General features: G+C 34.7%; 1 protein-coding gene across 4 annotated transcripts in view; it reads right to left on the bottom strand.

The window, feature by feature from the left end:
• CEP120 (centrosomal protein 120) overlaps positions 1 to 19,163 on the bottom strand; it is a 48,047-nt gene that overhangs the window by 5,702 nt on the left and 23,182 nt on the right. For 2 of the 4 annotated variants that reach the window (XM_061346038.1, XM_061346036.1), the window contains 7 exons: positions 17,717 to 17,813; positions 17,475 to 17,627; positions 16,695 to 16,784; positions 15,506 to 15,598; positions 13,718 to 13,879; positions 10,236 to 10,358; positions 8,725 to 8,823 (listed from right to left, as the gene is read on the bottom strand). In XM_061346038.1, the coding sequence (XP_061202022.1) occupies positions 8,725 to 8,823; positions 10,236 to 10,358; positions 13,718 to 13,879; positions 15,506 to 15,598; positions 16,695 to 16,784; positions 17,475 to 17,627; positions 17,717 to 17,813 (817 nt within the window). The remainder of the gene's footprint in view (positions 1 to 8,724; positions 8,824 to 10,235; positions 10,359 to 13,717; positions 13,880 to 15,505; positions 15,599 to 16,694; positions 16,785 to 17,474; positions 17,628 to 17,716; positions 17,814 to 19,163) is intronic. The other 2 variants (XM_061346039.1, XM_061346040.1) reach the window with 2 other exon arrangements.

Raw genomic sequence — 19,163 nt, 5'->3', positions numbered from 1 at the left:
ATTTTGACACTGCTTTCATCTGAAATATTTGACAGTTAATACAATCAGTTTCATACTTAATGTACGGCTAAAAAATTTATAATTTAATTTGATAAGTGAAGATATTCATTATGCAGTCAATCTAATAATATTTGGAAGAGTCTAGTCAGGCAGTTCCCTGTATCTCAGTCCCCCAGCATCTTAAGCACTCCCTGCTGATGATCAGTAAGTGCTAAGAAAATCTGAATTTCACAAGGAATTGGTATTAACAAAGACTCTTGTTAATATTAGCAGGAAATAAAACAGAGAAGTACTTGACAAGAAACCATAGCATGTACGTAACTCCAAATGACTAATACTAAATATAGTATATTTCTTACACTAAACCCAACATAGCAGACAGGCAAACTGGTAGAACTGCAGTAAGATGAGACAGAAAGCCAGAAGAACAACTTGTTAAAGGGATACATACTAATAATAGAACTAGAAGAAATCATGCCAAAAGAGTCTACAGCTGATAGATGATCAAAACATAAAATAATCACATGGGGAAGATAAGGCCATAATCCTTCCTTCCTCATGAAGAGTTCACTGCAGAAGAACATTCCCCATTTGTGAGGCACCCTTTTTTATGTAGGAGAGGTTTGAAGAACAGTTTCAGATTGAAGTAGAACAGGTATTAGAGCAGGAATTTACAAATACATATAGCAAATATTAACAAGTCACTACAGCTGGCTAAGATTTATCCAAGATTTTTCTGTAATTCTAGTGAAATTCAAACACAAAGTCACAAGACTAACTGGGGGTGTAATCTATCACTACAGTTGGTGTTCACACCACAGAAATAGTTATTTCCCACATTTTATTTTATTTCTTTTTCAAACAGAGGTCTTAGGAATACCCAGAAACTACCAGCAGGATTTACTTCCACAGTGGCCAAGTTGAAACCATAACTAAATCAAAACTAACAGGATGAACGGTTACACCAGGAAGAATTAATTCAGCTTTTGTTGAAAAGTCACTTCTACCTGAAAAAAAAAAAAAACCCAACCAAAAATAAACCCACCAAAACACCAAACCAAAGAAACCACCTACAACCAAACACAAAACAGTGTCACAGGGAAAATCCCCTCAAATTACTCACAGGGTTTAGAAGACCAGATAGCACTTAATCATTTCCACAACAGCGAGAAAGCAGAACTAGACTCCACAATAATGTACTCTTTAATATATCCATAATAAGGAAGTCATTCTGGAATAAACAGTTGGCTGCCAATGCAAAATTATTCAGTGGCATAAAGTGGATGTGAGAGTGAGACATGATGGGGACATATGAATTAGTTTGAAAAATAAAAATAAATTTCGACTATATTCACTGACATCTGTTTAACATGACAGCCTGAATGCAACTGTTGGCTTGTGCTGTTCTTTATAAATTGAAGGAGGGCAGCTGGAGGATATTCAAAGATATCCAAGCTGGCTTTCTACGTCTTGTGCATCTGCTGCTGGCCTCTGTATGGGCTAGATTGATATTTCATATCATATTGGCTAGTTTGTTTTTTTTCCCACTCAATGAAAAGCACTAGCTGAAAGTCAAAACTAGGTAAATTCCCACTAGAGTCATAATTCAAGTTATTAAACCAGTGGAAATTAATCACTCAAGCAATACAGCAAACATGTTACAGTCTCATAATCCCAAAATGTTTTGAATGAAGACAGGTATTTGCATTTTTAAAAATGCCACAGATCAAGCGTTACTTTAACAAAGACAGAGAATGTTTGCAGGTTTTTTTAAAAAATCCCAGCAAATATCATAATATTATTCTCTGGCTTCCAAGCACCTGGATAAGCAACACTATGCAGACAGTAAAGCCAAATTTCAAGTATTTAATGGGCTATAAAGATTATTGGAATTATCTTAACTCTTTTGATAGTTGTACTTATCTTGCATTGTTTGCTTTCCTAACTGTGGATAGTAAGAAAAAATGCTGACATGATCTAGTTTTAAATAGGTTGGTGTAAAACCAGTACAAATTCAGCTATAGTACAAGTAAATACATAGACAGCAAATCTGATTATCTCAAATTATCCGCAATCCAGAAGCAAACTGCCTCATCTGTAGCAAAAAAAAACAACAGCCAAACATCTAAGAGAATAAAGCCAACATCTTCCTCTTAGATTATGTAAAAAAAAAGAAAAAAAAAAAAACCTAAAACTTTTGCATATTTAGCTTCAATTTTCTCTTATTTCTAGCCCTTCTACTTATGCTGATTTGTAGATTTGATTAGCTTCAGTCCAATGCATTGCTGCAGATGGTAAGGAAAGGATTAATTTCAGAGAAGAAAATCTTGTTCTGCAGTTCAGGTTATTTTAAACTAGGGCTACTGTCATGAGCAGCAGGGGTATTAATGTAAGTATCAAATTTCTGTATTAATTCTATAAAAGAATTTTTTTTGAAGCCACATTGGGCAAACATTACCTGAAAACTCAATACAGGAAAACTAACACAAAACCGAGTGGCACTTGCTGCACAGCAAGACTTCTAACGTGCCTGCAGAAAAGGACATCCCTCCCTACTGGTAACACATTATAATGAGACACGTAATATACACAGATCAAATAGTTGATCACTGAATAGAAGTCTTCTAATCCAGTCCTTCAGTTTGCGTAGTGTTACTCAGATCTGTAAGAAAGACTTTGAGTGTTCCTACAATTGCAGCTTCAGAGGAAAGACATAACTGTGTGCTCAGCATAAGAAGCATGGCAAACTACAAGTTTCATGACAAGTTGATAGGTTACTATTTGATTCAGATAAGTTACTCAGTGATCCAGAGGTTTTCTGCTGTTTAGCCACATGCTAACAATGGCAATTCAATCACGAAAAGAGCATTTGAAACTCAAAGAAAGAGTATACATTAGAAGTACATATACTGAAGGTTAACAGAACAAAGTCCGAAGCTCAAACAGACCAGGAATAAGGCACAATATTCCTAACACTTTCCTACTTATGAGAAGGGTTCTCATTTACTACTTTGGTCCTTCATGCCCTCACTGAACTAGTTAGTTTCAGAACCACAAAGATACCTGATAAAGAAACATCTTTAGTGATGTTCAGTAAAACCAAGAAAATGACAAAAGAGAGGATGATGCAAAAGCCAGGGAGTGATGTAGGAAAAACAAAGCTTTCCTGAAGAACCCTTCGTTCATTTCCTGATCCTTTTGATGTTTTTCTGTGAGTAAAATGTCTGTGCAAAAAAAAATAAAAAATAAAATAAATCCAAACCCAAACCAAACCAAAACCGAAGCAAACAAAAATGTATCAGTGTCACTAGTAAGCGTGCTCATTGCTTAGGATAATACCCATAGATTTTCACGGAAGTTTAAATGTAAAGTGTTAAATTTTCCTTTTCTCTATAGAGAAAAACTCTTTTCAGTACATTTTTTTACAACTGAACTCTGGGTAGGACTTCCTTTCAGATAAACATGATTAGAAATTTAACTTGATTTACTAATACAACTGTAATGTAAACAGGACAAATATTTGGCATTTCCTTATTTGGGAGGGGGGAGGGAAGAGACAAGATTAATTTTAGTCCTGTAGTAGTGCAGGTCAAGAATATCTGTAGCATGCCATGCCATGACTCTGAAGAGTAACATTTAAGCCCAATAATATTAAATTCACTAATAGAAATCAACATTTTTCTGAGGCAAGATTTCCCTAGCATTCATTTTAAGGCAGTCCCACTTAGGGGTGGGGGGGGAAGACATGAAAGAAAGTGAGGAGGGATTTTGCAGATTTGTTTATGATGGATCCTGCATGTAATTTCAGTTGCACACTTTGTACTCTTATTCTCAAGTGTCTTTCCCAACATTAGTCTTTGACTCCTTTAAAAGTCTGTCATAACAATTTGCAGGGTGCATAACATCAAACTTGCTCCATGTATACCATTCATAGCAGAACAACAGAAACCCATTTACTAATAATCCACCAATACAAGAAGATGGCAAGAGAGTTGTTTGATCAGACGTGATGAATGCTGATTATGAATTAATTTGTATAGTTTTGTTATGATATAATTGAGGGACATTAAAAAGAATGAGTTTTGTTACGAGAGAGAAGGAAGGATTTCTTATTCATCATAATGATGAAACTGGTGCCACCTTATCAGAGTACATTCAGATATTAGATCAATTTTTTCTAATCACAGTTAAAGTATTCACTTGGCCACAAGCACTTTCTGGGCAGTTTTTTGTTTGGTTGGTCTTGGGGTTTTTTTTAAACCAGAGAGGGAACTGAACTCTGCTGCGTAGTAGTACTTGAAATACAGCAGAGTTTACTATGCCATCTTCTAAAGTGAAAAAAAATAAAACTTCTGCATGTTTAAAGTACTAATACAGTCCAACATTTTTACACCTACCTGTAACATCTTCATGTTATTCTGTGTATATTTAAAAACTAAGTAATAATTAAAGTATTTAAGTGTACCTCAGTGCACAAATGTTAATACACACTCATATGCTTAAAATTCTCAGTCAAGACTTACTAACACACTCTACATTTCCAAACAGAATATGATCCTATATTATTTCCTAAATGAGGAACATTTAAGATTACTTTCAACTGCTTATTGTAGCCAGTCAGGTTGTTCTAAACCTCAGTGAGCACTATCGTAATTTTAAACTTTTAGAATTTTCTATTTGTAAATTTCAGGTAAGGGAACACTTTGAATCATGAGCTGTTGAACTAAATGCAGCTTTGTAGGGATAAGACTCACCAGAAACTTTACTCTTGCATTACCACCTAATTATCATCAGCAACTATCCCACACTGAGGCAGCCATAGATCAACTAAAGGTATCACATGCAAATTACTCTGACAATTATTTCTGCAATATGCTCTTAGTTGACCAAGATACCTTCTCCTCGACTACTTTCTCTAAGCACTTCTAGTTACACTATTCCTTTTACTCATTTTCTCCCCTCAATAAAACTTATTACCAGTATTCCTTTCATTTATTAATTTGGTATTTGCCACCCTCCTCTTATATACGCATAAACAAAATAATCCAGTACAAATAAAGTCACATACTAATTATCATTTACTCAATGTTTTACTTATTTTCTTAATTAGTTTGCATCTCTGATGTAGTGCTTGAGATGTAGAGTAGTATTTTAGGAGCTTGCACAGTGGAACTTTTGAAACCTATGGTACTACAGGAATACCAGCATTAAACAAAAATTAACCAGCAATGAAAAAAAAAATAATTCAATTATAATTGGATTATAAAAGAATCCCTGTGTGCTGCCAGGTGCTCTAGTTAAGAGGCTCTTCAATCAAGGAAGCACAATCGTTATTTTGCCATAGCTGCCTATAAATCCAAAAAGGAGATGTAAACATACATACACTAGACTAAACAATGGCTAAATAGCAGCCACTATTCACTCTCCCACTCACACATACCATGCAAGTCTGTGGGAAAAACTTACGACTGAAGCTAAGGGACTCAAGTAAAGTTTTCTGAAAATAACCCAGAGCTGACAAGTCAGTAGGAGGGCCTGGATGGTTTCAAGACACAGTTTTTAACCAAGACTTGGACCTCCAAGATTTTTTGCATCCTCCCCTCACCACTTCTTTTTTTTTTAAACGCAAAGATTTACATCCTATCCATGGCTAAATTACTTATAAATTAATCAAATTAATTACTGAGTGGATAACCAAGGCACTGGACAAGACAGAGTGAATGTCAGCCAGCCAATATGGTCTATGTTGTTTTAAACAAATGCATCAGTGCTAGTTTTTCAGATGTCTAGGGCACAAACATTAAAAGGCTTACAACCAGTGTTTCTCCTATAACAGTGCATAATGTATGCATGTATATTTTGAGATTTTGGTTTTCTACATTATAGCAAAGATGTCAACTGATGAAAATGACATTTCTCCCAGCTTTTATTTTTCTTTTGTTACACTGTTTCTTGCACTTAGGTACTGAATTTAACAACTGAGATCTCTGTAAAGAGATAATTATGCAATTTTATGTGAACGGTTTCATTCCTCTCGGAAGTAATGCTCACATGCATAAAAAATTATGGAAGTCTCATTCGTGTAGCATTGAGATCTCCCAGTCAGCAAATTCTGAAGGAATCTGGAAATGGTTAAGTCTACCTAGGTGACTACACAGCTAACTTTTTGATATTTTTCTCTTCCTAAACCTGGACAGAGTATAATAATACAGACTTGCAATGAGTAACAGGGATGGAGGAAAAATAAGCTGGGTGAAGTCTATTTTACTCAGCTATACAAACTTTGTTTAAATTCAACTAGCTTCTGTATTTTGTTAAGCACAGGTAAGCTTGATGTATGTGTGTTCTCATGTATTTTAGATCTTTTTCTGATTACCACTGGCCCTGTGTTTAGCATTCAAAATCCTGATGTGGAGAAGTTGAGAGCATTTTCTATTAATGGTCCCATATTTTCCTAAGTTATGTACTGCATAGCTCATATTCTGCAAAGTATAAAACCATCACAGATGTGTGCTAAGAACTAGTTCCAAAGTAAAAGGAAACTTTTTAATTAAGGAAACATTGACTTTTATGGTTGCAAATCAGAAGAGCATTTCACTGAATGCTTAGCCTGTAGATTATGCTTCTTTAATTCACAAATTGTCTGTACTAGGTCACCTTTGAGTAATGGAAATCTCTGTTTAAACATTTTTTTGGCAATGGGCACAAAGCATTAGATCTCATTTCCAAGACTTACCAGCTGGGTTTTGTCATTAACATTTATTAACAATCTAAGATACGGCTTTCAACGTCTAATCCTCACTACACAAATGTTTTGTATAGTTCTCTAGAGAGCTTTGGTGTGACAAATTACTGGCACAGCTTACAGCCCTGTGGCTATTCACCAGAGGCAATACAAAATTAACATGGTACTAATCCAATTTAAACAAGAAATTGGTCAAACAATTGCACAAATCATCTGAACTAAAGCAAATCTAGAATTCATGAAGCAACAGTTTCCAAATTTATATTTAAAACACAGTAAATGGTTTTTGGTCAGCTCTGCTTCAAATTTAATTGGCTCTTTAAAGTCACTTAAATCCTTTATCAATAGACTAAGTATAAGATCAAGCACAGGAGTATAAAAACCAGAAGAAACTACTTTGAAAGGGTTTGTTCTGTAGTAGAAAAGTTTTAGGTAGTGTAATTCACTGTACATGCCAACTTATTTTATTGTTCGGACTTTCAGCTAAAGGGTCACCTAAAACATTCTAATATATTACTAAATTCAGATTGTCAGGTCTGCGGTGATGAAATTTATAACAAATAAAAACCTGATACGGATATACACTAGTGTTACTCTGGCAAGCAACATTTTTTTCTTTTATTCTATAGGAATTTTTTAATATGGCAATAAAAACATAGTGTGGGCATTTCACGGATGCAGAAAATAAAAAAAAATCTTAATCAGGACATAAGATTTATATTTTTCTTTCTATCATCTCATCAAGCATGGATGTTTCAGAAATTGGAGATGAGAATTCATGATTCCTTTTAAAACCAGGCAAAAAAGGACCAACTTGAAGACAGCAAATAAAGATGAGGTTTTAATTAGTGATTATACAACACATTCACTCTCTTCAAAGAGAAATATAGATTATAGAAGGTAATTCTCAAATAGGAGAGTATGAGCTTAGAGTCTTACTATTCAAAAACTGAACAGCAATAGGAATAAGGTAGGAACTATAATCCTTTAAAAAAAAACAAATCAAAACCAACCCAAACAATAAAAACAACCAAAAAAACCACCAAAACCCCCACACAAAATCGGCAACAACAAAAAACAAACAAACAAACAAAAAAAAAAAAAAACAAAAACAAAAAAACCCCAACTAAACCCCCAAAAACCCAAACCCCAAACCAAAACAACCAACATTTCCTAAAGCAGAATGTAGGTGTGAATACAGGTTACAAAGACCTTTTCCTAAAACTTGATTTCTTAAGCTTTATGTCTGTGTCAAGGTTTGCTCATCAACTGGGATTAATGATTTACTAATTTGCTTGTCAAGGCCAAGGAAAATGCTTGCCATTCTTACACATACTGTTTAGCTAATGTTTACTACAATTCATGAAAGACAGGCAATAACAAAAAAAAAAAAACAACCCAGAGGCACATGGATTCAGTGAGGATTAAGCTGCTATTCCTGGTTTGAGCTGAGTATTTCAAGTCATATGTATACACACACCCAAGCTCTGTTAAAACACAGCAGCAAACGGCATGCCACATTAGTATGAGATTAGAATTTCTAAAAGCAGGAAGAAGTTTCACTTCCAGTTTCATTTTACAGTATTCAGGAAGCCTTGAACCATTGTTTCTAAAAGCTTTGTTTCTCATCTTTAGTCTTTACTCATTTTACAGTTAAAACACAGAATAGTTAGGACTGTAACTGACCAAGATGGTTGGGGCATGCTTGCTTTTTAGCTATGAGAACCTTCTTTGCAGGTCTGAGGCTTGATTTTTCCTGAGTGCAACGTCAAGCTAGAATCAATTTTTCTGTTCTCATTTTTGTATTAAAGTGTAGCTCAGAGCATCGATTTTGTAAAGACAAACACTAATAAAATGAAAACTGCCAGGAGTTAACAGTAATTATAAGTTGCTTCAAATACTGCATTTTGTGGTTGTCTCACATTACAACCTTGGTAATTAACTTGGTTGTCTCGTACAACAAAGGAAAACCTGCATACCTGTTTTAACCTTGCAAGTTCTTTCAAAGCCCTTGTCCATTGTTGTTTGTAGTGGAGCTTTGACTTCGTAGCTGACTCTAACTTTCTTTCAAGTTCAACCTAAAAGCAATTAAAATCGTATCAGCTGAAGCAATAACAGCAGTAACAATCACTGAAAGTTGTATATATACAGAGGGTCTGGCTTAAGAAAAGTGTTTATGTACTGCAACATACAACATCTTCTAAAGCTGTTATACAATATAACATAAATATTATGGCACATGAACATTTTCTTGTTTAAAATATAGCCTTATTTTTATTGGATAGCTGTCTATACAAAAAGAAAAAATTAGTTTTTAGCACTAAATCTGCTGATCTAAATTTTAAGCCTCTCAATTTAGCAAACCCCCCTCTTTTTTTTTTTTTTTAAGGTAAGATTATAAACATTAATTTAGCAGAAACATTGATCAATAAATCTTGCCTTTAAAAGGTGTGTAGTCGTTTTTTTCTTTCCTGCAGCTGATGGAAGATATTTGCTACATTCTTTTCTTTGAAACAGATATCTGTGTAAATTGTTCTTTAAAATCTATGCATCTGGTGTAAACCTTTGATCTTACTATCTAAATAAACCTTTAAAAAATGTTAAACACTAAAAAAAAAATTAAAAAAATCAATGCATTCCATTAAAAAAACCAACAAAAAACCCCCTCGTATTAAAGCAAACAAAACCAGTTATGAAGCACACAAAACAGTAACCTGAAGAGTGAACCATTTTTAATTAACTCTGAGGCAGTGATATTTTCTTTTAATCAGACAAAATTATTCACCATTAAATTTGTGAAGAACTTACAGCTTAACTTTTGTCTTTAACAAAAGTAGAGAATCTAAAAATATTTTAGCTAAGAGTTTAAAAGTTCTATGGAGATAAATACATTCTGAATCATTTGCCTGCAATATTAGAAGTTATTCAAGCATACAGTAACAGACAGACTGTCCATATAACAAAGTGCATTTTGTGCAAAGAAGTCTGGTGCAACTTTTTTCCAGCTTATTCAGTCAACAATTTTACTCAATTCTGAGCAGAAAAAAACCTGTGGTTCTAATTAAGCAAATATCTTCTACTAAAGGCTTATGACAGTGACTCCATTCCACTGGTAGCTAACAACCTTTTCAGAAATACTAAAAAAAACCCCAATGTACATAATGGAATACCAGTCTAAATTAAGCCTCACAAGAAAATGTTCATTTTTATTTAGTTTTACCAACAGAATACTAGGAGTCCCCAGCATAAATCATGATAGCAACAATTTAAATATTTAGGTTAGGTTTTTTTGTGCCTTAACCTCTCTCTCTACTGCTTCCTGTATAGAAATAAGGTCACTGTTGGCCTTATTTGCGTCTGAATACTTAAAGTCTGAAGAAATCATTTGGAAAAAAATAAACCAAAGTTGACAAATTAACCAGTGTATCATGCAGGATTTTTTAACATGGACCATTGTGACAGTTTTAAAGACTAGAAAAATTAAAAATACCTTTTCTAAAGTGAGAAGATTTATTTCCGATTGTAGCTTAATTTCTGGTTTACTACTTTGCTGTTCTTTGTATTGTTGGAACTCCTTCTCCAGAATTTTATGCTTATTTTCTGCTTCACTGACCTACATTAAAGATACCAAGATATAAAGCAAGTTAGCAGAAAAACCTACTCATAAAATATTAGGTTACAGAACTTAGTTACTCATTAGTCCCTCAGACAAACATCTTGTTGTCAATTATCTGACATAAAACAGACAGGGAAAGCTACACATTCACAATTAATGCTTTCATGATGAAGGCATATAGCAATAGGAAGAATTTTAAAAGAGGATCTTTGCTCACTACCGGAAAGAAAAAAAAAAGGCTGTCCTCACATACAGAAGATCAAGATTTATAAATGTGACTGTTCACATTTCTGTAACATCTTGCTGAAGAAATACAGAAAGCCTAACTACTCAAATTTACACAATCTCTTAAAGAAAGCTAGCAGTTACGTTATCCACTATATGAAGTTTTATTACTCAGTTTCCCCAGCATAACTTTTTTAGGAAAGTCTGGAAGAGGAAATAACTAATACTTTGCACAGCCAAATGATTTAGAAGAAAGGATGAAGTAGAAAGACTTCAGAGACTAATTACTTAATGCTATGTACCTCTGCCCTCACTGTGTACTTCCAGAGTTCCATGATAATTTTATAAAGAGAGTGGTTTGCTTTTCATCTTAAAATGGTTAACTTGATAAATGATACCAAATCAGAATAATTTTGCTAAAAAGAAATATAGCAAATCAAATGTTTAGCAGCTTTTTTCATTATACCATATTAAAATATGTTATAAATGTTTTATAAGATGTTTTCTAGGAGTAGCTTACATTCTTCTTCTGTCAAATCTTACTCAACTATGAATACCTTAAAACAGCTGATGGAAGTGGTGCATTTCATCATAAAATATGGTCCCATATGCTGCCTTTGTATTTATGTTCAAGTAAGTTAATTCAAGTATTTTCATGAAATGTATCCAACAGCTTAGAATACTGAGCAAAAATGTTTCAGAGAATTCATTTCTGTTTCAAAACCTACTTCCATTAGCACATATATATTTTGATTCTTTGGATCTCCTTATTGGGGCACTTCCTTTTTTCCTCCAAAGTTTCACCTTTTGCATTTCTTATTCTTACAAGATTGATGTAAGAAAGGTGCCTCCTAAAGAAAAATATAAAAATGTATGCCACAGCGGTTACTTTACACCTACAACCACAATAGCCAGCTTCAAAAGTATATTGTCCTTTGCCATCTTTCCATTTTTACCTATTGCTTTTTAAAGCAAACAGACATGATGCCAATCAAAAAGACAGTAAGTAACTTTTTTAGCTATGAAAAATGCTGGCTTTCCCTAGGGCTTCTACCATAATGTTTAATTTCTTGTTTGGTTCTGAAAACACTCAAAAATTGTATTTCTTATGAGACCTCAGGTCCCTCTCCATTAGGGAACTGCACAAATCACACAAAGAACAACTTCCTTATTCAGGAAGTAAGAGCAACGTTCAAGATGGATGCCTCAAGGATCTCCTCCTGCATAGTAGAGTACTATGTGTATTACTTCAAAATAAGTTAGACACTTAGGGAAGTCTACAGTTCATGTGTGAAAACTGTGTACTGACACATCTCCTTACACTGAAGCATGAAAGAGATTCAAAATAATAGGAACAGCACAGAGGAAAACAAACATGATGATCAGCTGGAAGGAATGGTCTTCATACAAAAGCAAAACACAGTGGGACCTGTGTTTGGAAGAGAAACAGCATGACAGGCACCTAAGCAACCAGGAACAGTATGTAGCACAAGCACTAAATGATTCTTAAGCAATGAGATTAAAATGTACAAAAATAAGTTTTTAAATATACAACACATAATTAAATTTTAGAACTCTCTGCCACAGGATATTGCAATGCTAAAAATAGAAATACTTTTTAAAAGGGATTGCATGAGTTCATGAAGAATGCTTTCACTGACAGCTAGTAATTATGAAATGCTGCTACTGGCTGAAGGCACATGTAACTCTTGACGGTATTGCTGATATACCAAAACTCTATTTTCTCATTGTCCAATTTCTTATTTTCTTGCCCTCTAAATGTCATCACTGCTGCAACAGAGTGTTGAGCTAACTGCATCTTTGATCTGATACAGTATGTCTGTTTTGAATAGGAAAATATAAGATGATTGTGACTGTATTGCAACCTAGCTAAAACAAATAGGAGTCAAAAGAATGAATTTGGAAGATGACTCATAGGTGGTGGTATCTGGACGCTTTCAGCCTGAAGAACTATTGGCAATACATCTTGCCTGGACTGATACGGCATTGATAGCTGCCAACAACACATCTATGATGCAGAAGTGATCCACTTATTACTTTGAAGAGGACTGCATTCTGCAGTTTGAAACTGCTCATCTCAGTTCAATGATAGCTCAGTAGCACAGCCAAGACTAGCAGCCTATATATCAGCAGCATTTTTGTATTAGCTGTATTTAAATAGATCATTATACTGTGGTTAACATATGCTGACATGAATAGTAGTAAGTTAATATTCGTGTTTAATAAAAAAAAAACCAAAAACACAAAGAAAAACCAAACCAAAACCAAACAAAAAACCCAAACCCAACGAAAAACCCCACAAAACCCCAGCACAACTCTTCCTAATATAAAAATATGCCTTTAGATGATACAGTTCTTCAACTACTCAAAGCTGTTTGTGGAATTATCACTCTCACGTATCAGAAAAGAAAAAATCACCATAGCAGGTAATTAATTTACATAAACTAAGTACTTTGAAAAACATTTGTGCATTACTAAAACTTAACTTACTTAACAACATAATGTCTAATATTAAAACTGCTCAAAAAAGCCTGTATTGACTTTTAAAATTTTACAGTATGCTTTAACAGGCAAGAAAATCAGTTAGACTAGCCTCGTAGTTAGTGTAAAAGCTAGTTTACAGGACAAAAGAATGTGGTCTAAAGTTCCCCACTTCCATTAAACTACTACTTTCAGAACAGAAGATCATAGTAACAACATAATTCCCACACACACCCCTCCCCAATAAGCATAATAGAAATACTCCTTTGCAATGGGACAATAAAACAAACTCCAAAGTCAAGCTACCTACACGTTTTGCTATATGCTAATTGCTAACAATGTACTAAGTTACTGAAACATAGAACCTGAACAGCAGTATACATGTAATGTATGCTTGTAATTGCTGTTTGATTTTCAGTGTTATAAAAAAATGATAACCACTGCACTGCAAACTGAGTAAGACTGACAGATATGGGTCCCAGTACACAGCTCACCAAACAGACAAAATATTTATAACAAAGCTGCCAGAAAACACTTGCCCCAAACCCATTGCTCAATTTAGTAAGCTTATTTTAAAAAATGCTTATTTAAATAAGTAAATGTTAAGGCAGAAATTCAAGTGTACTTACCTGCTGCTGTAAGCGAAGCTTGTCTTCTTCCAGCTGTTTGATTTTCGACCTTTCTAGCTCAACCTGGTGTGTACATTCTTCTTTGGCTCGCCGCACAGAATCCTGTAGTTCCTGTAGCTTTCGTTCATGCTCTGCTTGCAAGTCTTTCTTTAGTGTTTGAAGCTTAAAAGTGAGATATATTTTTATTAACCCATACTTGCATGAGCTTTATTTTAAGAGCCTTTCTTACAACTGTTACTACTATTCATGACAAAAATTGCTGTCCTTTTTAGAAATTAAACAATAGAAATTCCATTGTTATCTATATCTACTGTTTGCTATATATTCTTTTATTAGCTTTCGGTTTAACTAATGACCTGCAAATTACAATACATTCTTGCTTGACTATTGTAAAATGAAGCTATCTGTATCTCTACTGTACTTTCTACACAGGATTGCTAAAGGCAAGTTATATATCCACCTTTCTACTACAAACTAAAAAGCTAAATATACACCTTCATTGCAGAAGTGATAAAGTCACAACTACAACCAAGATGACTTTAGGTCACTGCACTATTCAAACGGAGTGTATTGAGAAAATTCTTCACTGAGCTAAACAGGAAAACAGTCCTTGACATGTCTGAACTTCCTAGAACAATGTTACTGTCCCAGATAACTGCTAGCTGATTATAAACCTCTCCAAAAGACCCATTTTTCAAACTGTATTAATTGCTGAATTAACCCTACATCATGTTGCCTAGACATTCTTGGAATCCACTGATTTTTATTATCTCTAAACCCTCAGGTCAGAATTTCGCTAAATTTAAAGCAAGTTTTGAAATAAACACATATGAGACTCAAAATAAATGCTTTTACTCAGACTGAACTGCATTCAGCCAAACCCAATCACCAGATTTTTTGCACAGATGTTAAAGGAAATTAAGACACTATTTTACAGCAAAACTGCACCTTTAGGGGTACAGGAAACCTGAGTACTGAACATGACAAAGGCTCAATAAGCCAGCCCATGGTTTGGGAGCTTTCTTAACTTTGTTCACAAGCGCAGGAGGGATAGATATGATCAAAAGAATTAATCTGGGCTAAAGGAGGAGAGGGTTTGTTGGACTGCTAAATCACAGCAGAACTGTGAGTCTGTTATGAAGTACAAAACCAGACAGTTTCTTCTTTTCTTCCTTCCTCTCTCTTTTCCTACAACTAGTTTCCCTGGGTACTTGTACCCCATTTCCACATTTTGGGGAAGTTCAGTGAGATCTAGAAACAATGATAGCTACTGGTTTCTCCCACATCTTCTTTGGACCTTCACTACAAAAAAAGTAGTATAAAATAGGAAGTCTTATCAAACTGCTGGGTAATAAAACCTTGGCAATGTCAGTTTCTCTCACGTCTCCTTGTCACCTTCAATTTCAGTGGTTAATCTAGCAAAACTGTTTGAAGTAAAGAATTCTTGTATACATGTACAATGTTCACCTGACAGTACTAAACTTAAAATTGAGATACAGTAACATTATGTGTCTCTGTTGACACTCTAAATCTGTTAAGTGGAGAAAATTTACAGTTCTGTAATTCTAGCAACCCATTTAAATTCACTGAATTGCCATTTGAGTAAAAAAGTACAGTTGTAATAAAACTTGGATTAAATTATTAGTGCTCCTATGTGTATTGGTATGAATGTGTCTTCTTTCAGTTCTTATACATACACAGGTCACAATTATCAATATGAAAATTCAACAAAACTTTCAGAAATAGCTCATGCAAATGCATTTTTTTAAATGCCAAAACACTTTTTACCTCTGATTCAGCACTAAAAAGCTGCCGTTCTCGCTTATCTAGATCTCTCAAGGTTTTCTGAAGTTGTTCTTCCAAACCAGTATATTCTGCTACCTAAAGGAAAAAAACCCAAACAAACAAAACAACCAAATCAAACAAGTGTTTTTTCTCCTTGTGATATAAATAATGGTTTAGGCAGGAAAATATTTACTCTTGCTACAGTATAAAATACTAACAATTTGTTTACAGATTTACATGGCTTTTAATGAAGAAATCACAATGGACAGCCTTTATACAATAAAGGTTAACCAGTTTCCATGCACAGCTGGGTTTAGAAGTGCTTTTTGATCATACAAGTGAAAGACAAAGTTAAAAAGCCCCCAGTGAAAGCAACCTAACTTAAAGGTGTAAAAGGGCAAGTAGGATAAAGGGCTATTTGCAATTTTTTGCACTGTTGTTGACTAGATGCAAGCATACCAGCAGGCGTGAAGAGTAATCACAGACCCTTTGTTCTATATTATAATTACAGAGCATCTTGTTAAATTTTATATTTATATTTAAATATTTATATATAGATATATATATCCATATAGATACATATCTATATATTCTGCCCCTTTAGTCTGCTCTCGTGAGACCTCACTTGGAATACTGTGGGCAGTTCTGGTGTCCTCAACATAAAAAGGACATCGAGCTGTTGGAACAAGTCCAGAGGAGAGTCACAAGAATGATCAGGGAACTGGAGCACCTCCCATATGAAGATAGGCTGAGAAAGCTGGGGCTGTTCAGCCTGGAGAAGAGAAGGCTGCATGGAGACCTCATAGCAGCCTTCCAGTATCTGAAGGGGGCATACAGCGATGCTGGGGAGGGACTCTTCATTAGGGACTGTAGTGATAGGACAAGGGGTAATGGGTTAAAACTTAAACAGGGGAAGTTTAGATTGGATATAAGGAGGAAATTATTTCCTGTTAGGGTGGTAAGGCACTGGAATAGGTTGCCCAGGAAGGTTGTGAATGCTCCATCCCTGGCAGTGTCCAAGGCCAGGTTGGACGAAGCCTTTGGTGATACGGTTTAGAGCGAGGTGTCCCTGCCCATGGCAGGGGGGTTGGAACTAGATGAGCTTAAGGTCCTTTCCAACCCTAACTATTCTATGATTCTATGATATATAGATATTTATAATGAGACAATCGGCAAGTATGAGTTTCCTTACCTTCTTCTTCACTAACGCCTCTCTCTCTCTCTCTCTTTTCTTCCATTCTTCTGCAAGTACTTGCATATGGACCATTTCCTTCTTTTTAAGCTTAAAAAAAAAACAAAAAAAACAAAAAAACAAACGAGAGAGAGAAAGAGGGAGAACAAAACCCCCAAACCAGAAAGCTAAATCAGAACTGTTGGATATGCAACTTCAACGGAAGGAGTACTAGCAGAACTAAGCCTTGAAGCAAAACAGTTAAAAGCAAAGTTTTGTACACTTACTTATGTAACAAGGTATGATTTTGATAGTGAAAGATATATCTTACCTTTAAGTTAAAAAGCCCAAGTTCAAGAAAAATACCCTAAAAAATAGACACTAGATTCTCAATATCTTTTAAAAAGAAGCATGTGCCTCTAAAAACACCTGGAATGATTTCAGGAGTAGAAATGCAGAAATGGTTTTAGACTGAGAATAAAGAAATGCAGCGTTAATAATTAACACCAGTAATCTGAATGTGAAGTATCTACTATAATTCATAAGGAGTAAGGGGAAATTGTGAAGAGTGTTCTGCATTTTACTGCCTAGTACCTACTTCAATCACTTATACAGAAGAGAATTAACCTTCTGCATTAAAAGTATGGAATGTATTTGTATACATCTGAAGTTTTAACATTCTGCATGAAGAAAAGTTAGCTCTTATTTGAAACAGTGGCAAAGTTTAAGAAATATCCCTCTCATCAATTCTGTTAAAGCTTCTCTGGCAGTCATGCAGTTTAGGAAATAAATAATAAAAACCTGATTTTCAAAAATGTCCTCTTGCATTCCCTTCCACATTTCCAACTCTAGTGCAGCTTTGTATTCAAGAGTTTCTCGAGGTTGTGGAGGATTTTCTTGGGCACAACGAGGCTGAACGTGAGGGACATGCCATTGCTGACCAGCACCTACACACTGATACAGTAACATTGGATTTTTAACTGGAAACCCAACTTCTCAAAGAAGCATACAAGGTGGGGGGGAAAGATTTATGTAAAATTTACTTGAGAAGAATCTGACACCAGAACTTCTTGCATTTTCACAAGCCCGTGGTCTTCCAAAGTGATAGCATATGAAAGGTCTGCTATTTTGCTGCCTGACCTATAAATAGCAGTAGAGTGTTAATAAAAACTGTCTTAAAAATACAGAAAATGAATTACAAGTCAACACACAAACCCCAAAAGCTGAAGTGCTAATAGGTTCCATGTAAGCTGAGAGACTCTAAATGTTCACCTATGTGACAGCACAAACATGCTCTCCCATGTATATTGTTTTAACTCAGGGATTTATACATCTTCAGTAAGCTTTCTGACTTCAACAGATAACTTCTCATTAGAAACCCATTTAACTAACAGCTTACTATAATTGCTGATTATGTTGATGTCGATTATGTTGATTACATTCCTGTAACAGGGGAATGATCCTAAACTGTACCTGTAGTCTTAAGTCTAACAAGTATATTGAGCTTTGTTCAAGACACTCAATGAATTCTTAAAATGTTATCAGTAACTTTCTACTATCCACAGTATAATTAAGTCATTTAGCACATTATGTGTGGTAAGCCATCCTCAGACTTACTAAAAAGCTCATTTCTGAAAGCTTCAGCACACAGAACTGACAACTTTGAATACACTTATAAGTTAAGTACTACCTGCTTCTGTACAGTGAAAAAATGTCTAAATAACAGGTATTTTTAATAAACTAATTTCAAATTAGTCACAATTTCTGCTTAAGTAGAACAGTTTATCTCTGGCTGCCTCACCGCTAATCACTGATCAAATGTAGCAACCAAAGGTATTTTTCTGCACAGAATTATATTAAGAAATATGCACAAATCATGTAACTGAAAGTTATCACTAGTCTAACATGAAAGTACACAGCAGTACAGACCTGTACTTGGTCAGAAACAAAACTATCACTTCAGGTATAACTACGTAATGAGGCAAAGGCAATTGCACAGCCACCTAAATCACAGAAGCGGCAGCATTACTTATCAAGCAACCTGCAACAAGGCTGCAGGAACTAAACATGGCTGTAGTTTTCACATCAATTCTCTTCCAGCAAATATAGAAAAACAATACTAAAATATTTTTACAAAAGTGCAGTCCTTTACACAGCTATTTGCAAGGGAGAAAACCCACCAGAAACATTTGTATTTCATGTAATTTAACAAAAATTACTGCATCAGATTCTTACAACTTTCTGTCAGTGTTTAAAAAAGAAAAGAAGATTCAACGTAGTGGACCTCAGAAATCTGAGTAATAGAGTCAGTTTAATATATCAGTATAAAAAGAAGAATACACCAAGAAGAGCAAAGCTAGCAGTGTTATCAGCACACCAAAATGCAGACACCTGATGACACTCTGAGAATGCCATCTAGTGGTTAAGTTTTGTGCAAAACCAGATTTCATTTCAGCAAACTTCTTCATGAAAGTGTAAGCCTTCATGTAC

Source organism: Neopsephotus bourkii, unplaced genomic scaffold (genome assembly GCF_033783945.1).
Source record: "Neopsephotus bourkii isolate Nb327-2 ecotype Australia unplaced genomic scaffold, CSIRO-AGI_Nbou_v1 NB_256, whole genome shotgun sequence".
Lineage (NCBI taxonomy): Eukaryota > Metazoa > Chordata > Aves > Psittaciformes > Psittacidae > Neopsephotus > Neopsephotus bourkii.
This window is presented reverse-complemented; position numbering and strand designations above follow the sequence as displayed.